This window comes from Gopherus flavomarginatus, chromosome 14, assembly GCF_025201925.1.
Source record: "Gopherus flavomarginatus isolate rGopFla2 chromosome 14, rGopFla2.mat.asm, whole genome shotgun sequence".
Classification (NCBI taxonomy): Eukaryota; Metazoa; Chordata; order Testudines; family Testudinidae; genus Gopherus; species Gopherus flavomarginatus.
The window spans coordinates 19,737,427-19,762,244 of NC_066630.1; the positions used below are offsets into that span (position 1 = coordinate 19,737,427).

The 24,818-nt window shown below is 42.7% G+C and overlaps 1 protein-coding gene across 1 annotated transcript; it reads left to right on the top strand.

Moving 5' to 3' along the window:
• The first annotated feature begins 653 nt into the window (after window positions 1–653).
• On the top strand, window positions 654–8,412 carry LOC127034482 (zinc finger and SCAN domain-containing protein 20-like). Its single transcript, XM_050923365.1, has 4 exons — window positions 654–1,555; window positions 2,669–2,788; window positions 5,161–5,231; window positions 8,353–8,412. The coding sequence occupies exons 1-4, from the start codon at window positions 1,033–1,035 to the stop codon at window positions 8,410–8,412; spliced, it is 774 nt and encodes a 257-aa protein (XP_050779322.1). The 5' UTR covers window positions 654–1,032.
• The last annotated feature ends 16,406 nt before the right edge of the window (window positions 8,413–24,818 follow it).

The window sequence follows — 24,818 nt, forward strand, 5'->3', positions numbered from 1 at the left end:
ACTAAAATATAATACATGTGGAGTTTATATTGGAATATGTCAAAAATAACAATTTCCCTTGCATTCCATGTCTGCTTGGAAACACTGACTTAAATACAACTGCTTGAGTTTCAGCATGTTTAAATGTACCTTCTTGAATGAAGAAAAACTGCACAGCCAATGAAAAGAGGTAAATGCAATTGAGAAATAATCCCGGCAGTAGATCATATTGTTTGGTAACCTTTTGCACAAGCCTCCTGATATTATATCGCATTAACAAAGCATACATGCAAATAGACAATATTAATATTTATTACTGTATTGAAGAAAGTTATGGCTATAGTTATTGAGGTTGGTTGTGTGTACCCTGAATGACAGTTACCAAAATTCCCCAGTAAGAAACATTTCAGGCTGAATTTATTGAAAATAATTCAGATAATGATTTCTCTCGCTTGCTTGTTCTCAACTTCTGTGTACCTCCTATCTCAGCAAAAGTGAAATGGTTCCTTTGGAAGTAGAATTCCAGCCCCCACCCACTCTTAAAGTACATAGTGAACAGTAGCAGCTCTATGGAATAACAGATAAGTTGTGAGCCTGATCAGAATGGATCAGTGTAATAGAAGGGTCAGCAATACCAGACTTCCCATGAAACTGAATGACTCTATGGCCTTGGCTACACTACAGAGTTGCAGCGCTGGTGAGGGGGTTACAGCGCTGCAACTTAGGATGTGGCCACACTTGCACAGCACGGCCAGCGCTGCAACTCCCTGGTTGCAGCGCTGGCTGTACACCCGGTCGAGCCTCGGGTGTAGGGGATCCAGCGCTGGTGATCCAGCGCTGGTCAGCAAGTGTGGACACCCACCAGCGTTTTTATTGACCTCCGTGGCATAAGTAGGTATTCCAGCATACCTTAGAAGCCTCTCTGGTAATCATGCAAACTCCACTGCCCTGGGCTCACCTGACCCCTCCTTTAAATGCCCCGGGAATTTTAAAAATCCCCTTCCTGTTTGCTCAGCCAGGTGTGGCGTGCAATCAATCAATCAATCAGCAACCATGCCTCCACGCACCAAACGAGCCCCAGCATGGAGCAATGCAGAGCTGCAGGACCTCATAAGTGTTTGGGGAGAGGAGGCTGTGCAAGCACAGCTGCGCTCCAGAAGGAGAAATTATGATACCTATGGGCAGATATCGCAGTCCTTGATGAGAAGGGGCCATGAACGGGACACGTTGCAGTGCAGGGTCAAAATAAAAGAGCTGAGGAATGCTTACTGCAAAGCCCATGAGGGAAATCGCCGCTCAGGAGCTGCCCCCACGACCTGCCGTTTTTACCAGGAGCTGGATGCCATACTTGGGTGTGACCCCACTGCCAATCCGAGGACCACGATGGAGAGTTCACAGCAGGGAGAAGTGGGGGAGGGTGTAGAGGAAGGCGACAGTGAGGCTACTGGCGTGGAGGGAGACACCCCGGAGTCCCAGGAGGCATGCAGCCAGGAGCTCTTCTCAAGCCAGGAGGAGGCTAGCCAGTCGCAGCAACTGGAAGTTGATGGTGAGGAAGAAGCTGAGGAGCGTGCTCGGGGTAAGTAGATTTGTATGTTTTGGGAGAGGAGGGTTGTGGTTATGGCTGCCTGCATGCATGCCTAAACGTGGAATAGCCCATTGATTTGCTCTATCACGTCTCTGTAATCTGCCTCGGTAATCTCTTGAAAAGTTGCAGCCAGAGCGTTTGCAATTTGCTTTCTCAGGTTGATCAGGAGAGCCACCGTGGTCCTTGTCCCGGTCAGGCTAACTCGTCCAATCCACTGTGCAGCGAGGGGTGGGAGGACCATGGCTGCACACAGGCAAGCTGCATAGGGGCCAGGGTGGTATCCACATTGCTGTAGAAGACCCTCCCTCTCTTCCCAGGTGACACGCAGCAGTGATATGTCTGGCAGTAGGAAACCCTGTTGAGAATTTAGGGATACTTGACTGCAGGGCGGCATTGCGCTCTGTTGTTTCCCCCCCCCCCTCCCAGCATGTAGCTAGCCCCGCGGTGCCCTCCGGTCTCCCCTCTCCCCTCCCAGCAGGCATCCAGCACCACGGTGCGCTCCGGTGTTCCCCCCCCTTCCAAGCACGTAGCCAGCCCCACGGTGCGCTCCGGTGTTATGCACCCCCCTCCCAGCAGGCATCCAGCACCGCGGTGCGCTCCGGTGTTCCCCACCCCCTCTCCAAGCACGTAGCTAGCCCCGCGGTGCGCTCCGGTGTTATGCACCCCCCTCCCAGCAGGCATTCAGCACTGCGGTGTGCTCTGGTGTTCCCCACCCTCCTCCCAGCAGGCATCCGGCCCCGCGGTGCGTTCCCCCCCCCCCTCACCAGCAGGACGGCATGAACGCGGACCAAAGCCCACCCCCCCCACCAGCAGCTCGCCACGCCACCTTCCTGTTCACTACTGTCCCCTGTGCAGGACACCAGCTACCTCCTGTACCCAGTGCAGATAAACCCCAGTGACCCATTGGTCAATTCCCACTCCCAAGGGGAACTCAGGGGAAAAACACTCACCCCATTGCTCGCCATGACTTAGCTTCCCTGCCCTCTCTGTGTTATGTGAGGTATGTGAGAAGGATGCTACCAAAAGTCTAAAAAGTCCTTCACTGTGTGATAATAAACAATGTAGCCTCTGTGTATTACATGGTTCTATCTCTCTTTTTTCTAGTGACCTTGACTAATGCAGCCGGATCACCGGCCTCACGTAGATTGCAGAACTTGAGAAGAAATCCCAGAAAATCAAAAGAGGAATTGATCGAATCAGTTATGATACACTACAACAGAGAAAGTAGGAAGACACAGGAATGGAGAGAGAAAATGCATGAATGGAGGCAAACAGAAAGCAGGAGAAAGGAATTGGCTGCCAAAAAAACCACAAAGCAGATGATAAGCCTCCTGGCTCGCCAAACTGAGTCTTTCGAGTCTCTCGTAGCCATGCAGGCAAATATTTACCGTGGTAACCCACAGCCCTCCCAAAGCCCTCTTTCTTGTTCCCCAGTATTTCCACAAAACAACTTTCTCCAGCAGCCAGTTTCTTATTACCCCCAGCTGCCCCCAACACCTGTACGATCACCTACCAGCCCTGATAACTATAATTCTTACCCTGTGCACTCCACCCCCATTACCCTGCAGCATAGTAATCCTGAAGTGCAGCAGACATTGAATAGTAGTCAAAATAGGACATATTCAAACCTGTGAATGTACAGTCCATCACCCTAACCCCCCTTGCCTTTTATGTACTGTATGTTGAATAAAGGATTTTATTTCTCTTTCACTATGTTATATTATTGCAGGAAGTGGTAAATATTGTACCCCAAGGTAGAGCAAAGCACATCAAAGGCACCAAACATTACTGTTGGCTCTCAGCATCAAATTGCTCCCTTAAAGCATCCTGAATCCTTGAAGCCCTTTCCTGGGCCTCCCTAGTAGCCCTGCTCTCTGGCTGAGCAAACTCATCCTCTAGGCGTCGAACCTCAGAGGTCCATTCCTCACTGAATCTTTCACCCTTCCCTTCACAAATATTATGGAGGGTACAGCACGCGGATATAACAGCGGAGATGCTGCTTTCCCCCAAATGTAGCTTCCCATAAAGACACCTCCAGCGGGCTTTCAAATGGCCAAAAGCACACTCCACAGTCATTCTGCACCGGCTCAGCCTGTAGTTGAACCGGTCCTTGCTCCTGTCAAGCTTCCCTGTATACGGTTTCATGAGCCAAGGCATTAAGGGGTAAGCGGGGTCTCCAAGGATCACAGTGGGCATTTCGACGTCCCCTACTGTGATCTTACGGTCTGGGAAAAAAGTCCCGGCCCTCAGCCTCCTGAACAGGGAACTGTTCCGAAAGATGCGTGCATCGTGCACCTTTCCAGGCCATCCTGAGTAAATGTCAGTGAAACGCCCATGGTGATCCACAAGCGCTTGCAGAACCACGGAGAAATACTCTGATGCCAGGTGCGGTGGTGACAGAATAGGAATATGCGTCCCATCTATTGCCCCTCCACAGTTAGGGAAACCCATTTCTGCAAAGCCATCCACAATGTCCTGCACGTTCCCCAGAGTCACAGTTCTTCTTAGCAGGGTGCGATTAATGGCTGTGCAAACTTGCATCAGCACCATTCCAACGGTGGACTTTCCCACTCCAAACTGGTTCGCCACCGATCGGAAGCAGTCTGGAGTTGCCAGCTTCCAGATTGCAATAGCCACCCGCTTCTCCACTGGCAGGGCAGCTCTCAATCTCGTGTCCCTGCGCCGCAGGGTAGGGGCGAGCTCAGCACACAGTGACATGAAAGTGGCTTTTCTCATCCGAAAGTTCTGCAGCCACTGCTCGTCATCCCAGGATTGCAGGACGATGTGATCCCACCACTGAGTGCTGGTTTCCCGAGCCCAAAGGCGCTGTTCCATGGTGCTGAGCACGTCTGTTACTGCCAGAAGCAATTTACTGTCTTCAGCGTCAGGCGATTCAATATCATCGTCTGACTCCTCACTGTCACTGTCACTTTGCAGCTGAAGGAATAGCTCCACTGCCATGCGTGATGTGCTGGCAACATTCATCAGCAAGGTCCTCAGCAGCTCAGGCTCCATTTGTAACAAAAATCTCAGAAATCGCGCTGCAGAATCACAATACCGCCAAACTGCTCGGAATGTGTATCAAAGCACCACAGGGCGTTGGAACAGGAAGCGGAAAGACCCGCACACTTCCTTCCCCTTCCCACAAGCCACAGCGCCAAAATGGGACGAGGTGCTCTGTGGGATAGCTGCCCACAATGCACCACTCCCAACAGCGCTGCAAGTGCTGTAAATGTGGCCACACTGCAGCGCTGGCCCTACACAGCTGTACTAACACAGCTGTAACTACCAGCGCTGCAAAACTGTAAGTGTAGCCATACTCTTAGATAAAAATAGCCACAGCAGATAACAAATAGCCACATTCTACAATGAGTTACACCATTTCATGTCAGGAATGGCTTCACTGAAGTCAGTCACGTCACACCAGGTTTGCATCAGTATAACTCAGAGCAGAATTTGGCCCCTAGGTTTTCTTATGTGTCTGTAATCGCTGATTGATTTAAGTCTGATCCCTTTCAGGTCAAGGCTGCGGGAGAGTTGCGGGGGGAGGTGACTGTTTTCATCTTTGTTTAGTTTTTAATAACTCTGGGTTTTAGTATCTACACTTATTATTGAAGCAGCTGACAAGGGACCTACTGCAAAATCCACTTTTATTGAAGCTGAAAAGGTCAGTTTTGTTGATCGTTTCCATGGTGAAAATAATAAATTGAACATATTCAGACTTCTTCTCGTGTTATTCAGATCTGCCAGTTGGGCTGACCAATGGAAAGATTTTTCTGGTAGTTATTTTAGTGATATCTTGTTGTAGCACTTTCTTCTGGATTTTCTGTTATCAAAGGCCAATTGTCTTGTTCATTAAGCAGGGTTATTTAGTCCTATTATTGCCACAGTATTGCCTAATGATGAGCTGTTATCACCTGCACTGAGGAGCATTTCAGATGAGTTGTGTAGAGGGAGAATCCAAGTAGATATGTTCCTATTTTCTCACCAAGAGCCTGATCCTACTCCAAATGAACCCAGTGGAAAGACTCCCAGTGACTCAGGTGCACTACACAGGTGAACAAAGGATTCCCAGCCTGCCCCTACATTTTTATTACCTGGGCTAGTTTAAGAATAAAGCCATCTCTCACTGAAGTCAATGGGAGCTTTGCATTAAATTCAGTGGGAGCTGGATGAAGCACTTAGTGGGATTGATTTCAGTGGGACTCTTCAGGTGAGTAATTGCTTGCCCATGTGTATAAGAGTTTTATAATCTGCCCCATAGTCTTTTACCATTTGAGTAGTATGTGGATACCAGTAAGTAAACAGGCAGAGACCTTAGCATTCTTTAAATGTGAGGAGTCTTTCTCCTTGCCTACTGGTATAGACAGGGCTGACTCCAGCTTTTTGCAGCGAAGAAAAAATAAATAAATGCTTTGTTGGCGGCACTTCGGCGACGGTCCTTCCCTCCAAGAGGGACTGAGGGACCTGCCACCAAATTGCTGCCGAAGACCTGGACATGCCGCCCCTTTCCATTGGCCGCCTCAAGCACCTGCTTCCGGTGCTGGTGCCTGGAGCTGGCGCTGGTTATAGACCAGCAGAAAATTACTGCCTGTGCCCCCAACAAGGAGAGAGCAGAGAGGAATGGTGACTTGGAGGGCTGACTCCAGGGACCACTTGTAAGGATGTTTCAAGACCACCAATCCAGCCCACAGATTACCTTATGTACCTAGCAGAGCAGACAACCACTGCTTGCTATAGCAGACAAAAACCACTGCTAACCTGGAGTTTAAATCCAGGGAAGAGGTTTATACCCCAGTGATCAGCTGGCATGGAACAGGCCAATGAGTTGGCTGCATGCACACACCCCAAAAGCTGTATGTAAACAAAGGCAAAGTTTAAGTCTCAGTACAATCTTTTTATTCCCAAGATAACGCCCTACTTTTATGAAACTGCCTCCTCTCATTCCTTATATAATAAGTAATATTTATGACCAAATATGATATTTTGCGTTACATGATAGATTAATTTATATTACATGTTTGTTTACTTATGCCCAATAACAACTGACAGGGACTTTTGGGACTCTCCTCATTTATCCTGATTATATCTGACAGGTTATGGTAACCTCGTCCTTGAGCTGTACACAGATCAGGGTACAGGATATCTAGTAAGCCAAAAAGGCTTTATTTGCACTCCTTCCGAGAAAGGTTATTTAAAAATCTTATTAACCACACTAAACACTAGGCCAAAGATTATATTGCTTATGCATTTGCTTATATATTACTTGCTAATATGCAATATATATAATCTATTAAATATATGTAGGCCTGTACCATTCTAACTGAGGTAAATTCCTCTAATCACAGTTTCACTTCCTTACAACACTTCTTGAATGGAGCAGCTTACCCACCATGCCTTGTCCTGGGTTGTCACATCTAATGGCACAATCTACTTCTATTGTGTTTAAAAACAAGTTTTATATTTCAAATACTTTTGCTATTTATTTTCCTCTTTCATTATGACTACATGCCAGAGACATGAAAATAGGGTCTTCCTTTCTTAAGAGTCTGTCTGCTTCTGCCACTCATTTTATTTTTAATTGGCTCTTCCTTTGCACGTTCTTGATATCCTCCTACAGCTCTCTCTTGATTACAATGTACTGTGGTGTCTAATATGGGGTTTCCTGGTTTCCTTACTATAAAGCACTGTGATTGCAAAACCTTTACAGCCTCATGAAGGGTGCCTGTTATAATCTTCCCTTTGCTAACTTATACACTTTGTAGGATTGTGTCTATATTTAAATTATTCGATATATACAGAAAAAAATCTCATTGTCAGATAATGGGGAGAAAGCTCTATTTCACAGTCAGAATATAATCTGGCCCTATATTTGATGACAGTGAGGCCAGAGTGATGATATCAGTGAAATATTATCAAAACTCTGACCAGCTTTTACAGAATTTTAACTAATAGGATTGAAGTATGCAAATTAACCACATAGTTAGCTATTATGTAATGTCAGAATCCCACCACACATCTGAGCTCCATAAATTACATTTAATAAATATCAACTGTGTTTTTTCCCTACATTTCACTACCAGAATCTTGCAAACAGGCGATACATGAGAGAGAGTGGTAGTGAAGTCAATGGGAGTTTCCCTGAATAGTGAAGGAAGATCAGATTCTAAATTATGTGATTTTAAAACAGGTGTGTGTTGTTCACATTTTGGGATAATCTTTGAATATATAAACTAATGCATAGAAAATTGTCTAAGCCTGTTTGCCCCCACACGGCAGGATTCTGGTGACATAATGAACACTTCATTCTTCTGGCTAATATGCTGTCATCAAAGCTGCTGTCCATACTGTGCCTGTAGACTACACAACAGGCAATTGTGAATTATAGACCTAAACTGTAATTCCAAGAGATGGTAACACCATAAGCAGGAGGCTGAACCTTTCAGCATTTTGTATAGTCATCAGGACCTTGAGGCTGAAATTCTGTCATATTAATTCAAAATCTGCCTGTTTTTAAATTTATATTCTTGGATCTGTGCCCTTTATGGCATGCTATCCACTCTGTTCTCACTACTGCTATCTCTGCTCCAGCTCGCATTGCTGCTCACCCCCGAGTGACCTTCCCTTCCTCTCTAGAGGCTTTTCTCTAACCATCACAAGAGCACAAGTGGTGGATGCAGAGAACTGCTGAATCTCACATTTCACCTGCAAAATGCAACCACATGAAGGGTTTTTTTTTATGCACAGTAGGTTAACATTGTAATCCTTATGGCTTTTATTTCTTCCAGTTCTTCTATATCCTTATACCTGCCAATTTCCCTGTGTGTGAAGGATATGGCAGAGTATAGTTCAAAAGCAATAACATAATACTCCTCCCCCATCTACCTCCCCCACAACCCAATCTTGCAGTTCATTCTGAGTCCTTCCCCAGTCAAGTTTTGCTTGCATTTTATGTGATTCTTTAAAAAAATCAAATCAAATAGCTTTTAGCTATTATTGCTGACCTCAGAGGTATTTTTTCAGTCTACATATCTGAAAGTGGTTTCATTTTGCATCCAATGAAATGTGAATTGACAACTGAAAAACTATATGGCAGCTAGATTTCAAATTTCAAATTACTCACCACCAGTTTGAGTTTATACAAATATGAAAACACACACATACTTCAGCACAGTTGTGTATTACTCTCTGCAGAATGGTTTTGTTAAAAGCAAAAGAAACCACAAGCTGGAAGAAACAACGTTATTTTCCCATTTTCCAGTGACATAAGAACCAAGCCAATGTAAATGCAACCAGTTTAAATGAACAGCTAAACTAATTTGAAAAGATCAAATGCAGTTCTAGATCAAGTTAAGATAAAGTCCCAGTAAGTAGAGGGTTTAAACATGGTTCCTAAAAGAGCATGGAGATCTGTACACAGCATAAATGATATGAAATTAGATTCCTGTTCCCTTCTCCTGCAACATAAGCCCAACCTAAATTGCCAGAATATTACTGTGCTGTATGTTACAATCTGAACAGGAAAGGACGTGATCTATAGGAGCAACTATATATAGAGAAAAATATAAATGTATTGATTATTATTTACATTATGATGGCACCTGGAGGTCCTGTTGTGCTAGGTACTGTACAGTCACGTAGGAAGAGACAGCTTCTGCCCTGATGAGCTTACAATTAAAATAGACAATCCAGAGAAAGGGTAGGAGAAAGAGAGTATTACCAGCCCCATTCAGTGGATCTGGAAGTGCAAAAAAGAAAGATTAAGTGACTTGCTCAAGGTTGTATGGAAAGTCTGTGGCAGAGCTGGGAATTGAATGCATGTTTACTGAGTCCTAGTGCAGTGCCTTACCTGCAAATTCATCATTCCTCTTATTAATAATACACTATTTCAAATAAGATGTTGTGTGTTTGGATTATTTGACAGCATCATTTGCATGAAGGGCCCAATCTTGCCAGCAACTGAGCACCTCCAGTAATGTCAATGAGAGCTGGTGATGCTCAGTTCCTACCAGGATTAGGTCCTTAGTGCAGCTGAGGCTATTGATCGATTACCATTTATAGCTCCATATTTTAGGTTTTTTGTAACCTTCCCCCACTCCCGACCCAGTTCTCCTGCCATCTCTGAGCAAACCTAATGTACAGCACCATGTAAATATCAAACATTAAGTAATTACTGGGTTATTTCAGCTGCAATGCTAATAATGCATCATATCTCAGAACCACAGCTTCAAATATCGGTATGCTGTGTTAACCATTCTGACTGCAAAGTGAACTCGCCCCATTACAGCTATATCACTGAATTATTGCTCACTCACCCCAGGAAACAGAGGGGTGTCCCTGAGGTTAACATGGTTAGTAAAGCAATTTGAGGAAGCTGGGCTTATATCTGTTTACAGTGCACCAATATTTGAACAGCGGATTTCAATCTCCTGGTCTATTCTATAGACTCTTACATCCCTGTCTTTCTTCTCTAATCGCCGCAAATGTTTTGCTGAAACAAGAAATGGTAGTTCTGAGAATATGGTATGCACCAAATTCCTAGGGCAAACCATGTAGGAGGACAGATGTCACTGTAATGCTTTTGAGCAGGAAACGCATGTGCAGATCCATAGGTGGATGACGTTACTGCCATTGTTGGAGTGGTGACAAACTGTTATAATTATTACAGAGTGACTCAGTAAAATTAATTTGTTTGGTTCCCCCTCTCCCCTTGCAGAATGCAAAAGGCCTGATGGCGATAGTGCGCATAGAGTCGAGGAAGGGGTGGGGCACCACCCATCATGCTTGGGAGTGGGGTAGGTCTAGGAGGAACTGTGCCTTTCAGGTCCCTGGCATGAAAGGGGTGCACAGCCTGCCCCCCTCCTTTGGACAGTGTGGGATGGTCCCACAGGTCAACTCCATGGACCAGAAAGGAAGGAGAGGGAGGCTGTCATCCTGTCACTTCCCTATCCCCTTTGGGATGGTGGGTGCTCTGGAGAAATAGGGGGGGACAAGCACAGGCACTATTTTTGTTCCTAGCCATAGCCCAGGGACTATCATGAGGAGGAAAAGGACTGGAAAACTTTTATGCTTCCCTCCCTACCTTGACACAGGACCAGGCACAACCTGGCTCCATGGCTAGCGATGACTTTCAATGAAAGCCTTGGATCCGAATGCCCCAAGTTCCCCCACTCCTGAACTGGTCTCAAGGTCAGCTTTGCAGTTCAGGCCCTTAGTAAGATAGCAATGATAGCCAGTAATAATAGCCATAATAATCTGGCAGCCCTACAATATCTCATGAACATTTGCCATTGACTGAGATGAAGATGGTGGGTTTTTTTGAGGCACATAATATATCCATATGCATGTGATTAACACTGACACAAAATGTGTCTCTGTCACCAGCTGAGAAGTTCAGTACATTGGCCTGGTTCCATTCATGATGCATACAATGTATTTGAAGGTGTTAAATTTTTTAATAAGTGCCGGAGGCAGATTGGCAGGCCAGTGTGCAGGAAGACTGTGCTGCCTGTGTTATACCTGTTCAGTGGATAAACAGAGAGTCAATCTCCAGGGATGTCAATCCTGCCCCTTCAACCAGTATTAGAGTCACTGAAAAACATATCAAAAGACACAAAATAAAGGTACAAATATGTTTTCCCTTGTCAGAATAGGGAATTCAAGATGGCATCATGTACTGGGAAAGGCTCTTTCTACAATTTATATACTGTTTCACACACCCATGAGGAAATAATCTTCTAAATTTCTGCATCTTATTTGGTAAAATATTAAAATCAACAAGATATAGTTACTAGTTAGTTGATTTCACAGTGTCTCCTAGGCAATATGTCATTATGCTCTATACTAATTTTTTTTCTTTAATAGAGTTTTTTTTTAATAGAAACATCATTTTCAATCATAAATGGCTCCTTTATCTTTCTTAAAGGCATGCTGTGCATTGTGGAGTCAGTGCTCTCAACTGATGTTGGAAAAAGGTAAGACTGGCATAGTGGATACAGGTTTGGGTAGCAGCTCTAGAATTTTTTTTCTTGTGGTGATAAATGAGTCTATACTGATGGATTTTTTTTGCTGGCCTTTTTCTGGCATTTTGGCTCACAGCTGAGCTAGTTGTCATAGCAGTAATGGGACTGCATGCGATCCTGATAAGGGGTCAGTTTACTGACAGATATTCTGCCCTTTCCTTTTTTCCATTGAATGTGAAAAATGTGCTGCTTATTTTTCAGAGAAAGACCCAATCCTCAAAATGCAGATTCAGATTTCAGACCCATCAACATTTGGGTGTTTATATGTGGCATTTAGATACGGCCCATGATAGAAAGAGGGGTGTATCATGAAACGGATCTGGGTTTAAACTCTGAGTCTCTTTTAAAATTTGCCGTTTTGGTTCCAGCTCATATTTCATTTCTATGGATACAAGAGTAAAACCCTCTAGTAATTCATCTTAAGGTCTGTGGGTTTAAAAAAAAACCCAGCGAAGAAGACTTTTTCATATTCAGGTTTGTTTGATCTAAAAACAGCATTAGAAACCACGATTGCTGTCTCCCCTCTCCCCATATGCTCCCATTTCAGAAACAATATTTATATTTCATATACATATATTACTAAACCAGACTGATTTTAGATGTGATTGAAAGGGCTTTTTCTTCAACACTTTTGTCCTGAGTGGAATGGATGGCCCAGAGCATTGGGAGATCAGTGGTGGGATATTGCTTACTATCTCTGTTACTAGGATGAATTTATCCCAGGTTTCTAGTGACCAAGTGTCATTCCCATTTGACTTCTGTGCATTAATTTGGTGGCGATAGTCTGGTTTAGGGGTCAGCAACCTTTCTGAAGTGCTGTGCCGAGTCTTCATTTATTCACTCTAATTTAAGGTTTCGCATGCCAGTGATACATTTTTAGAAGGTCTCTTTCTATAAGTCTATAATATATAACTAAACTAAAGTAAATAAGGTTTTTAAAATATTTAAGAAGCTTCACTTAAAATTAAAATAAAAGGCAGAGACCCCCGGATCAGTGGCCAGGACCCAGGTAGTGTGAGTGTCATTGAAAATCAGCTCACGTGCCGTGCCAAAGGTTGCCTACCCCTGGTCTGGTTCTTTGTGGACAAGTCAAGATTAACACTAGTTGTCAGCCTATAGAGAGGCCCACAGAGTATAAGCTACTTTCTTACCCTAGGGGTACATCTACATTTGAGCCGGAAAATGTGATTCCCAGTTCATATAGATGTATCCATGCTACCTTTGCCTGAGGGAGTGCACTGTAACAAAATAGTGTAACCATGGCAGCACAGGCTGCAGCTCTGTATGTACCGGCCCAGACTCCTAGATACCTATGCAGGAGGCTAGCTCGAATTGTTGCCTGGGCTATTCTGGCTACATGGCTATTTTTATCTTGCTAGCTTGAGCAGAGCTAGCACAGACACATCTGTGCAAGCTGGAAACACCTCCCAGGTCAAATGTAGATATATCCTAAGGTCAGGGTAAGGTACATTAACAGTGAGGCACAGAAGGAGGTGAAGCAGCCACTGCCTGTGAGCTGCTTGTTTTGCAAACACACACAAGATTCCAGAACCTGACCATCATCAAGCTTGTGCTTTTCTTGAGCTTTACAATTTACAATTCAATACATTTTAAAAAGCAGTGATCAGGATTTCCTCACACTATTCTCTCTCTCACTGATATCCTGAGCATGCTTAGTAGATACAGTTGAAAGTCCCCATTCTTGAGGAGCTCATTAGTAAATAGTATATTGGCTTGGAAAGTGCAGTTTTCCCCACTGAAAATTTTGACTCTTCATCAAATGATCAAGAACCCCAAACCTGAACATTTTGAGATGACAACTGCTCTGGTGAAAACTCAAAACTTTTCAAGGAAAGCAGATACTTTCACACACTTTTTTTGTTTGTCAAAAACACAATTAACCCAACAACAACAAAGATTAGATGGCAAATTTTGGAGCCACCTTCATAAATACTAATATAACCTTCACCAGCACTCACATTCCAGTAGAATAAAACCCCGTTCTTCCAGAAGAGGGTGACCCAGCCATGGCTCTTTTAATTAATTGCAACCAGGAACATCAATTTGTGATCCGTTGGCTAAACTCTGTAATCAATAGGCTTAGATAGCAATAGTACTGTGAAAAAGAGAGACCTCGAGCAAATAGACCTCTCCTTGTGTTTTGTAGAAATAATTAAATCCTTATTTATTAAATTACCCTCAAATGCCCTGTCAGGGCCAAATCCTATCATCTTTATTTAGACTTTACTGGGAGTTTTAACTAAGGACCTTAAGTACATAAAAATGGCCATACTGGTTCAGACCAAAGGTCCATCTAGCCCAGTATCCTGTCTTCTGATAGTGGCCAGTGCCAGGTACCCCAGAGGGAATGAACAGAACAGGTAATCATCAAGTGATCCATCCTCTGTTGCTCATTCCCAGCTTCTGGCAAACAGAGACTAGGGACAAGATCCCTGCCCATCCCAGCTAAATGCCATGGAATTGAGCAATTCATTGGTGCAACAATAGTAGGCTGTGAACATTAACGTGTACTACGGTGCTATAGCTGGTTTGTCTGTTGCAGGTTTATAAATTCTATGGAGATTAGATGGTGTAGTTTTACTACCGAGTGCAATTTCATAAAAATCTATTTAGTATTCTGGCACTTTGCTAGATAAAAATCCAAAAATGCTTATGGGCAAATTTTCAGCTCAGTGATAGGGACTCATAACAACTAGGTAGCTGGGTGTGTAACTCATTGCACTGGAAATTTACTCCTTAATTTCTTGAGATTGTAATGAAAAGATAACTTTCTACATAGGCTTCTTGTTCTCTGCTTCTTTAGATCTCACCTTTATAAATAAGAGAGTGATAACAAAGTTTGTAATGCAGAAGGAAAGGAAACAAATACATTGTTGAATTAATCAAGGGCTGTTGAAATAGACTTTTATTGGCTGCCAGTATTACCATATTTGGGAAATAAAATGGTAATTGAATCTAATGTTTGTGCTGGAAGCTGAATGCATTTCAGATGAGTGAGTTAAAACTATGTAATGTAGAGCAGTGGTAGCTGCTCCATAATTAAGGTTGACGTTAGCTTCCTATTATAACTATAGCTTTCAACACACCCACAACCATCTCCCTCTCCCTCTGCCCCCCCCTCCAAACCCACCCCCCCCCCAGATCACCTGATATGTCACAGGCAGTGTCTCATCACAAAGTATAATTTTTCTGGGGAATCTGAAAACAAATCCAAAAAGTAGGTTTAAAATGACTGGACCAGATTTTCCAGTCTGACCAAGCTGTGCTCAGCAGAAGACCAATGATATCGGGAGCAAAAGGTGACTTTTGACCACCTTTGTGGTCAATTTATTCTCACCTGTTTCAGCACTGGACCAGTCTCCTGGTGTAGATCAAAACAATCTAAAACCTGCTATAAACTGTACCAATTACTAGTGGTCCACAGCAGAGCTAGCACAAATAAACAGTAGGACACCAGTGAATTGGGTCCCAGAGTCTGATGAATAAAAATAAAGATACAGAAAAGGTGAAACATAAAGCAATGGTGAGAGAAAGAGACAAAATTCAGTGATATCAAGGTTTAGAGGAATTAAATTCTGGATCTGTCTCCAAAATTGTGTTAATTAGAGCTGAGTGGAAATTCAAATATACTTTATGGATTTGGACATTGACTGAGACATGGATAATTTAAGATGATAGTTTTCCCTGTGTTGTAGCGTTCTTTGTTAATTTGAGTTTCTGATTGCTCCTTGTAGTACAGATAAAGGTGTTGGTGAGCTGCAGTTATTATTTACTATAAATTGAAATAGTCTCAGATTTCCATGAGTTCTTATATTTTTTTAAACTTTTTCTCCTGTTCCTTAAACATTACTAATTATCAGGAGCGGTGCAAGGGTTTTTGGCGCCCTAGGCAGGGGTCCTTCCGTGCTCCCGGTTGGCGGCAATTTGGCGGCAGGGGGGTCCTTCCGCGCTCCTGGTCTTTGGGGCTCCTGGTCCCGGAGCGAGTGAAGGACCCGCCGCAGAATTGCCGCTGAAGACCCGGAATGTGGAAGGACCCCTCCGCCGCCGAATTGCCGCCCCCTCCCAAATTCTGGTGTCCTAGGCGTCCGCCTGGGTCACCTAAATGGAAGTGCAGGCCCTGCTAATTATGTTTATAGTTGTAATAATACAGAAGCTTCCTAAACACTTAAGATATTTCTGCTATCATAACCTGCTCAAATACCTACATGAATGTACAAAATATTCACCACCATTACACTAAAATATAAAGAAAACAGAAGCAAAAACTACTTTGTTTGATCACCATAAAGGCAACAGAGGAAGAATGAGGAGCACATTCAAAAAGATCTAGTTTTAAAACTAAACTCCATGTAAGAGTGTATGGAGAATATAATGCCAACATCACAATACTTACCATGCTTATGATGGGATGGAATGTTTTGAAAGAATGGGACAACCCTAGGTATAGAACATTCAGGAGGTAGAGAAGTGTTACAAGTAGAACAGTGTAAAATGGATGTTTCACTTCACAGGGTCCAGTGCTAACATTATCGATGGTGGGCTTACACATCACTGGGCTACAGTAAGTGTTTCAGGTTTGAACAAAGATAAAAACTAAAAAGGAAACTCTCATTTGATTTTGAGACCAAACTGAATTCCATGTGACTTTAACACACCATTATAGACTGGGTCAGGTTCACTCAACTGGTTCATGGTAGAGAATCACTTGAAAACATTTGTCTGATTTTAGAGTTTGTAACAAAACCTGCAACCATGCAAGTTTCACATGGTTTTGTGTTCCATTGGGAACCTTCCTCAAAGTGACACAATTTCTCTTGATACAAATTCCTCACTTTACCGGAGTCAAACCACTGTTAGGAATGAGAAAAGCATGGGAGTTTTTATAGAGTGAATATTGGCAGCATGGCTGTAACCAACAATGAGCCAAACTGATGCTGCAGCTGGCTTCACTGGGCTTACACCAGAGATGAATCTGTGTCATTATATTTGCAATATGTTTAGTACATTTCAGTAATTTTGATTGTTTAGAAGAATCTGAGGAGTTCTGTGATATTATTAAAGGGCTCTTGCTTCTTAAGACCCTGATCCAAACATAGCAGAAATCCACTAAATGGTAGCCTGGAACAGCTCCAGGATCAGGTGAGAACAAAATTGGCTGAAAGCCTCTTTTCCCCCCTGTCCCAGTCCTGTGCTGCGCCCAGCTTGGATTTAGTAGATGATCGAGCTGTTTACTTCAACCATATAGAAGAAGGCACTTGGCAACTGGTAAATATCACAAATGATCTAGCTCTGATACATACTCATTCTATTGCATTTGATCTTATGCTGATACACAGAGGAGCCTAGGGACAGCAGCTGAGAGGAAATTGCAGACAATGAAAGACCTCTGGCCTAACCATTCATTTTGATATATGAAAGAATCATGTTAATTTATATAAAGTGGCTTTGGCTAAGGCTGCTTCTACTTGAATTTGATTTTGGAAAGGAGAAATTATTCTGCCTTCTTACTCTAAACTTAATAATGCTCTTTTGTATCCTTTTATTGGGTCACTCACTGTATCTGAAGCATCCTAGTGCTGTTATGTTGTTGTAGATAAAATAGAAGATATTACAGCCTGGTATTTCTCCAGATTGGCTCCTTGTTCAGCACCAACCCCTCCTCTTACACCTATCAGTCCACGTCACTCTAGTAATTCAGTTTCCGTGGGTTTAGGCAGCTTGCAGTGTGCTTTCTCTCAAGGATTCAAATGAGACAATCTTGAAGGTTTTGTCATCCACACTAATTTCGATCTTTGGCCTCCCACAATTGTGGCAGACCATTTCCTTTAGTATCTAATACATTCTGATTAATCTTTCTGTCTGCAAATCTGCCAGGCTAACCTCCCACCATCCTGTTATTGAAATTAAGTTCACCAGAGGGCATCTTTGCTAATTACTGCCCTATCTCCAGCCTCCTGCAGTTACCTAAGATTGTTAAGAAAGTACTGTAAAGACAGTCCAATCTGAGGTATGTTTGAACCATCCTCAGATTTATAATAAATTTCCATCGAGATTCCTTTTTATACCACCAAGACTGCAATGATCACTTGGTCCTTAATGAATCGGAGGGGAGGGACATTCTCATTTATTCTAGTTTTTGACATCTTACCTTGATGTGTGCTCTGGTTCTGTGGAATTGCTTTGACTTGGTTTCCTATTTTAGGCAGCACACTCAATTTGCATTCATCATAGAGCTCCAATGAGATTCATCGTACAGCAGTGCCTCTCTTTATGGAATAACCCAGGGCTCAATACTAGGCCAGATTCTGGTTTTGATTTATATGTTGCCACGAGCAGGCATAAGGTAGACAGAATTTGCCCCACACAATGTGTTCCTCTCCACGGGAGGGTTTGCCTAGAGCAGCCACATACTTCTTAGTAGGACCCAAAGGCTTTCTTGCAGCCTGATGGAGTTCTCCCGGGGATCCACTATAAACTCCCCACCTTAGGAACTGTATTCCCTTCCTCTGTACTCATGGTCTTTCTGGACTTCCCAGTCCTTTCGTCCCTTTGCCCTTTGTCCCTTTCCCTAACTCTCACTCTCTTATTTTTTTCAGTGCCTCTCTGCTACTACTCTGGATCTATGTTATAAAGATTGTTAGCTCCCTGACTCCTAATAAAACATTGATAATGAGCTCTGCACTTTCCTCCCTCCCCCAGATCTTAGCTGTGACTTACCTACCTGAAATTCGTTCTCTATTTCTTCTACCACTCCTGTAATCTCAAACATTCTGTAATGAGATTTAGCTCAGGAAATCTACTCTTGTGGATCCAAGTCAGGCTTTTACTTTAATTTAGGCTAATGAAGTTACTACATTGAGCATAAGGATTGCAAACCCTTTGTAACAGCAAAGACCCAACTCCTAAACCTTGTACGTGGGAGGAAGAGGTTGTCCATAAATTCTGTAGCACATTAGTGAGTGGATGGGTGGGTCCTTAATTATGCATGTTTGTGTCAGTATTACAAAGTGTTGCAAGGGAGGGGCTGAGTTCTGAAAATCACCAAACTATATGTTACATCATTCATGGACAGCCCCAGAGGAGAATCCACTGAGAGAGAGCACTAATGGTTCTCAGGCACTAGTAAAGAATCAAGAAGGAAATCCTTTCTACAGTTAACAGTCTCTAGAAACACAGATTTATGTAGCACCTGTCAGTGCTTGAATTGGGAGGATGCTATATTCCCCCTTCTTTGGGTAAAAGATGGGGAGGACTTGAGGAAAAAGGAGAAATTGCATATGGGCACTGTGTTGTTCTCCAAGTTGAACGCTAGTGACTGTAATCCGAAAGAATCCATCCTAAAGCCTTTGACAAATTGCAACATACACTTTATGTGTATTTACCTAGACATATAGGAGTCATTTCACCTGTTACTGAATTCAGTCATCTCTAGGATGGATGCCAGCAGCTCTTTAACAGCATACAACAACACTGTGTACTGTCTTCCACAAAGTAAATTCAGACACAAACACACAGAGTCAGGTCTAACATGTCTGTTCTAATGATAGATCTCCATAAGCCTTCACTCTCTTAATAGCTTTTGCACTACTATTTGATTCTACCGTGGTACTGGGGTCCCCAGGTTACTGGTGTATGGTAGCATGAAAAGAACACACTATTATATACTACACCAGGTAAACACTGTAATACACTACTAGGGTGTGATTCTCACTTATACTAAAGCCCCTTTGTACTGTCTGGTGGTGTAAAGGGGTCTTAAAGAGAGAATACATGTAATTTACTTCTTCTTTAAGGTAGTTTAGAAAGCAGAGGGTTGGACTAGATGACCTCCTGAAGTCCCTTGCAACCCTGATATTCTATGATTCTATGAAAGGAGACGTAAGAGAGACTGATGAATGAGATAGAAAAGGTAAATCAGGTGTGCTCCTACTTACCCTGTTTCATAAAACAAGAACATGGGAATGTTAAATGAAATTGAAAAGCAACAATTTTTAAACCTATAAAAGGAAATAGTTATTTACAGAATGAATAATTAGCCTGCGGAACTCACCGCCTCAGCATATCATGTCCAAAAGTTGAGTGGGACTAGAAAGAAAAAGAACAATATTTATTTATGTAGATAATGAGACTATCTGCCATTAAATTCATAGGATTGTATATTATAAATATCTTACATATAAGAGAGATAAAACCTCTGGCTTCAGGTCATAAACCAATTGCTGATTGATGAGAGTGAGGAAGAAACTTCCCCTATGGGTAACTTATTTTATATCTGTCCACCACATGGTTTCTTGCATCTTCCTCTGAGGCATCTGGTACCAGGCTCTGGAGACAGAAAACTGGACTAGATGGACCAATGGTCTGATCTGGTATGGCAGATCCTGACACAAGAGTTTGAGAGGGAGAGAGAGAGAAATGAAACTGCCAAGGGGATTTAGCCAGTCTGATAATATTTATCTGTGTTAGCTTTTACCCAGCACAGTAGTACTAACACGTCTGCATTTCAAAAAAGCACTGTGATCTGTTAATGAGAACAAGTGGCCAGATGGATGTTAGTTTTATAAAGCTTTTTTTAAATAATAAAATGTAACATAAGGCTGAGCAATGCATTTCAGCTTTTCTTTCACTCTGTGCACCATTGAATTATTCTGCTTCACATATTTAAAGCCTGAAAGATATTGCATTGAACATCCACCTCTGAAGGTTTTTCTCCCCAAAATATAGAGAGAGATGTTTTTCCTAGAGGGCTTTTTGTTTTAATTTTTTATTCCAACATTAGTCAACAATATTTTTCTCACCAGTCTGCAGTTGATTACCTCTCTAGAACTGACTGTAACAAGTAAAAGAGCTCCACAGACAACAATGCAACCTTGTAATTGATTAGTATAGAATGATATGATATATATGTGGGGAAATAATCAGAACATAGAAACTGGCAACAGTGATAATAGTAAACACTTATCTTCAAAGTGCTTCACAGGCATGAATGAAACAACTACCTTGTGAGGCAGCACAGTACTAATATCCCCATTTTACAGATGGGCAAAGCAAAAGTAAGAGATCACAGCCACAGAGGGAGTCCATGTCAAAGCAAGTGTGGAACTTAGTAATTCCTGTCGCTCAGGTCACTGATTCCCATCACTAGGCCAATCTCTGTCTCACTATCGTCATCTCGCTCTGTCTCAGGCAATGCCAGAGAGACAGAAACAGGATTACAAGGTAAGCAAACAAGGTGTTAATGACATTCTTGCTATTGGATTTTAACTGGAAATCCCGGCCTACAGCAACAAAATACTAAGATGACATGATCCATATGCAACTTTTAGAGGAAGTTGGGGAACCAAAGTGAACCGCTGGCACCTGTGGAAAAGAGGAAGGATTATTTTATTTATTTATTGTTTGTGTTACCATCGCACCCAGGAGCCCCAGTGCTGGACCAGGACTCCATTGAAGAAGGTGCTGTAAGAACAAAGAACAAAAAGATGGTCCCAGTCCCAAAGAAATGACTATTTAAGGTTAAGACAAGAGACAACAGATAGACAATCAGACTGATGGGGAGTACAATTAAACAATATTGGTCCTATGATAGATTGTGGTATCAGCACACCAGTGACTCAGCCATTGTTGAGTTTTTTGTAGACATCATAGCATTAAAGGGTCATTGTGTAATAAAGTAATGTATTTGGCTACATAAGGATATAGCTAACATGGCACAGTAGATGCCAGTAATATGGGAGAGAGAGATTGTAACCATTTGATAAATAGCTACAGTAAATAAGAGATAAGATATTGTGATATAGAGGCAGATAGGTGAGGTATGTTAGCAAGAAAGCAAGCTAGATAGCTTTATAAATCACTCAAGGAGTTATTCAGTACAATGCTTAACACTAAACTAGACAAGCTAAAGAAGAGAGATCGCAACACCAAAAGTCAGGATAAGCAGGACGATCTGGTAAGGAGGCTAGGAGATAAGTAGGGAAAGGTACTGTAGAATGATAAAATAAGAAGGCTTACTATAAATACATCATTTTCATCTGATAGGTTTAGCCAGACTTGGATTCCAGCTATTCTCTCCAGCTTCTCCATCATTAAGAAAAGGAGCTGGTTGGAAAACAAGGAGGAAAACGGTCAGTAAGTGCCTCATCCAAAGCTAATTACAGTCAATGCAAAGACTCCATTGACTTCAGTGGCTTTGGAGAAGGTCCCTCATTCTGATTACCCTTTTTCTTGAAAATGCTTGTGTCTGGACAGTTTTTTTTTATCAGCTTCATCTGGAGTCATCCTTCCTGTTCTCGTGAATTGGGGAAGTTCCAATGTGCGTGTGCGTCCGAGATTTCATCAATTGCAAGGCACAACTGAGCTTCTAATAGTAGAGGCAGCAAAATAGAAACTAGAATAGAATCCTCTTCAGGGGGAGATAAAAAAAATCATCCATTGTGGGAGTTGTCAGGGTGTCTGACACTCTTAGATCCCATGTGTTTCCATCTACTTTATAGTCTTCTTGAGCTAAATGACACATTGATAAACTGTCTAGGATGAATTGTGTTTTCCAGACATTAGTAGACAGTGGTGAGTTTTTTTCAAAGATTCTTTGTCACCATTTAAAACCAAAAAAATTTGTAACCAGTGCAATGAGAGGAAAAAGGCTTTCTTGAGATAGCAGAGAGTATTCAAATATCCCATTGTTTAGTTAACACGTTTTGACAGATGTAGTTTCAAGATGCGTAAAAGTCATAGATAGATAGATAGATATAAACCTGATCAGCTGAGTATTGGAATTTAGATTTACTTCTTACTGAACAGAGCTATTGTGTTGTACCATGAAGCTGGTGCAAATGCATAGCCATAACATTGTTTGGATTTAAAACACTATATACCAGGTGGACTTGCCTGCAGTGATCAGAATACTAAATGTCACTGGTGGTTTACAAAGCGACTGAGAGATTACTTGTTTTAGGAAGAAAGATGGGTAGGCATAGTGTAAGAGTGTAAAGAATCTATGATTGGAGGACACATGATGTACAGGTCTAACATTTCATTATGATTAAGTGACATCAAGCACTGAAAGTTAGATTGCTTATTACAGTTATGCTGTTGCTCCCTTCATGTCTTGGAGAGTTAATTTGTGCTTCCAGCTCAGGAGTATTTGGGGGATGAATTTTGGCATTTGGAATATGCTCTATCGTTTATTCCCCTTCTCTGATGTCTTTATTTTAAATTACCTATCTGTGTGAGAACTCAGTCAATCTGTTACATCGATTTAGAGTCAAATCCTGAGAAGGGGCTCAAACAGAAGTAAAAGACCTTTGTTCTAAGAACAACACTGCTGAAGCTATGGAAAGGAATCTGCATTCCCAGCATGAATCCGGGCATGCACAATTGCCATCCTCTGGACCCATGCCTGTAGCCAGCAACTGCAGGATACAGGCTAAGTAGCAGCTGCAGCCTGCAACTGCCACTCTAGTGCCAGCTCTCCTTCCTCTACCTTGCAGCACAGAAAGCTGCCTCAAAAGCCTTCTCCATGATATATGTGGGGATGATTCCCACTATGTGGCTTCTTCCTTATCTGAACTTTCCATGCAGCACCAAGTGTGGGCCTGAGTCTTCATTGTCTTGCACAGTGCGCAGACATATACCTTGGGCAAACCAAGTGTAAAGTGCCACCATTCTGATATGGTTGCCTATTGCCCTTACTTTGCAGCAATGTAAATGCCTACAAAAAGTGCCATGCAGCATAGAATCGGGCCAATGGTATTCACAATGGGCCAGGTGATACAAATATTTAGGGTCGAACACTGAAGTTCTTTCTCAGTCCTCAGTCTGTTAATACTCCCAGTGGCTTCAATGAATGGCGGATTCTGTCCTCACCCTTCCATGGGCACAGAACATGGCAATTCCTTGACCACATGATGGGATAGCCAGTGTGACCAGTGTGATTCTGCAGTTCAGCTGGGGCAAGAAGCAAGGTGCAAGAAGCCCATGCAGGGTGTGCACACCTCTGGCACACACTGCAGTGTCTCCCTATAGCTCAGTGCATGGAGGAAAGGATGGTTGAGGGTATCTGGGTGAGAGGCTGTGGCAGACTTTGTTCCATAGTGCAGTACAGTTATGGACATCTGAGTTGTTTCCAGGTAGAGTTTTTGGTTTTTTTGCCTCTTGTTTCTTGGGTTGGGTCCTCTATCAGCAGGGCATTCCATACAAAAAATGAATATCCTATAATATATCACCTGGGGGTAGAGGGCTTCTGCTGTAATTTCATCAGATCAGACTCATTTTTGCAAGGACACACAGTTTTATCAGGCTCCTGGATGAAAAGCAGAGTTTCAAAAAGAACATGACAAAGTCTCCACCGGTCCAGAGCAGGGCTTTGATAGGTTAGCTACTACAGTCTGATTTGTACTGTCCTCAAAGATTGTGTTATATCTTTCTAAGTAATTCCTTTGGGACCTTTACCATCACTAGCATCCCAGCTTCTGCTCTGACTCTTAACCTTGTTGCCTGCTGAGGAAAGAGCACTGTGCATGTTGCTTGACTTGGAGTCTATCATTTCCAGTTTGTCACAAAGGGTTTGAGATGAACTTCCCAGCACACAAAGAAAGGAGATAATGACACTGATGCTGAGTCAGAGGATGACATGGGCTGCCTGTAATGTAGGCAAGAGATTTCTTGAGGAAACAAGCTTACTAGCACAGCTCCTATTGCTTGGCCAGGAGGGGCTCCCTACTGGACATCTGGAAGGGCCAATACCCTTGAACTACAAGGCTCCTGACTGTGGGTCCGAGCTGCAACTGCAGACAGGTGGTACTCACCTTTAGCAGACTACAGCCCTAGCACAAGCAGGTCTGACTACTGACTTTGACGGAACTGCACTTGCTTACAGCCAGGCCCTATGAGTTGGCCCTGTAAGTCCAGCTACTGGATTTTGGTGTCTGCTAATCAGTTGTGTCTGCACTATTTTCAAGCCACCAGCAGGCAGAGACAATGTTGCAGCCATTTGGGGCCTACAGAAATCTTGTTGGTCTCTTTCTTCAGATACCTATGAACAGCTAGTGTCATGACCTGCTACTTTACTGAATGGATATCAAAAGAACCGAGCAAAACAAAGACAGCCAGGAAACAACAGAGCAGTAATGCTGGAGCTCAGAAAACAGGCAACCTCTGACTCTAAAAATGCATTTTAAAACTCACACTACTTGTTCTGATTTAAAACA

Bases quoted from the DNA above. Each gene is read 5' to 3' on its own strand.
- LOC127034482 (XM_050923365.1), top strand. From the start codon at position 1,033: ATGCCTCCACGCACCAAACGAGCCCCAGCATGGAGCAATGCAGAGCTG. The intron at 1,556-2,668 runs GTAAGTAGATTT...TCTTTTTTCTAG, and splicing joins AGCTGAGGAGCGTGCTCGGG to TGACCTTGACTAATGCAGCC. The intron at 5,232-8,352 runs GTCAGTTTTGTT...TATTTCTTCCAG, and splicing joins CTTTTATTGAAGCTGAAAAG to TTCTTCTATATCCTTATACC.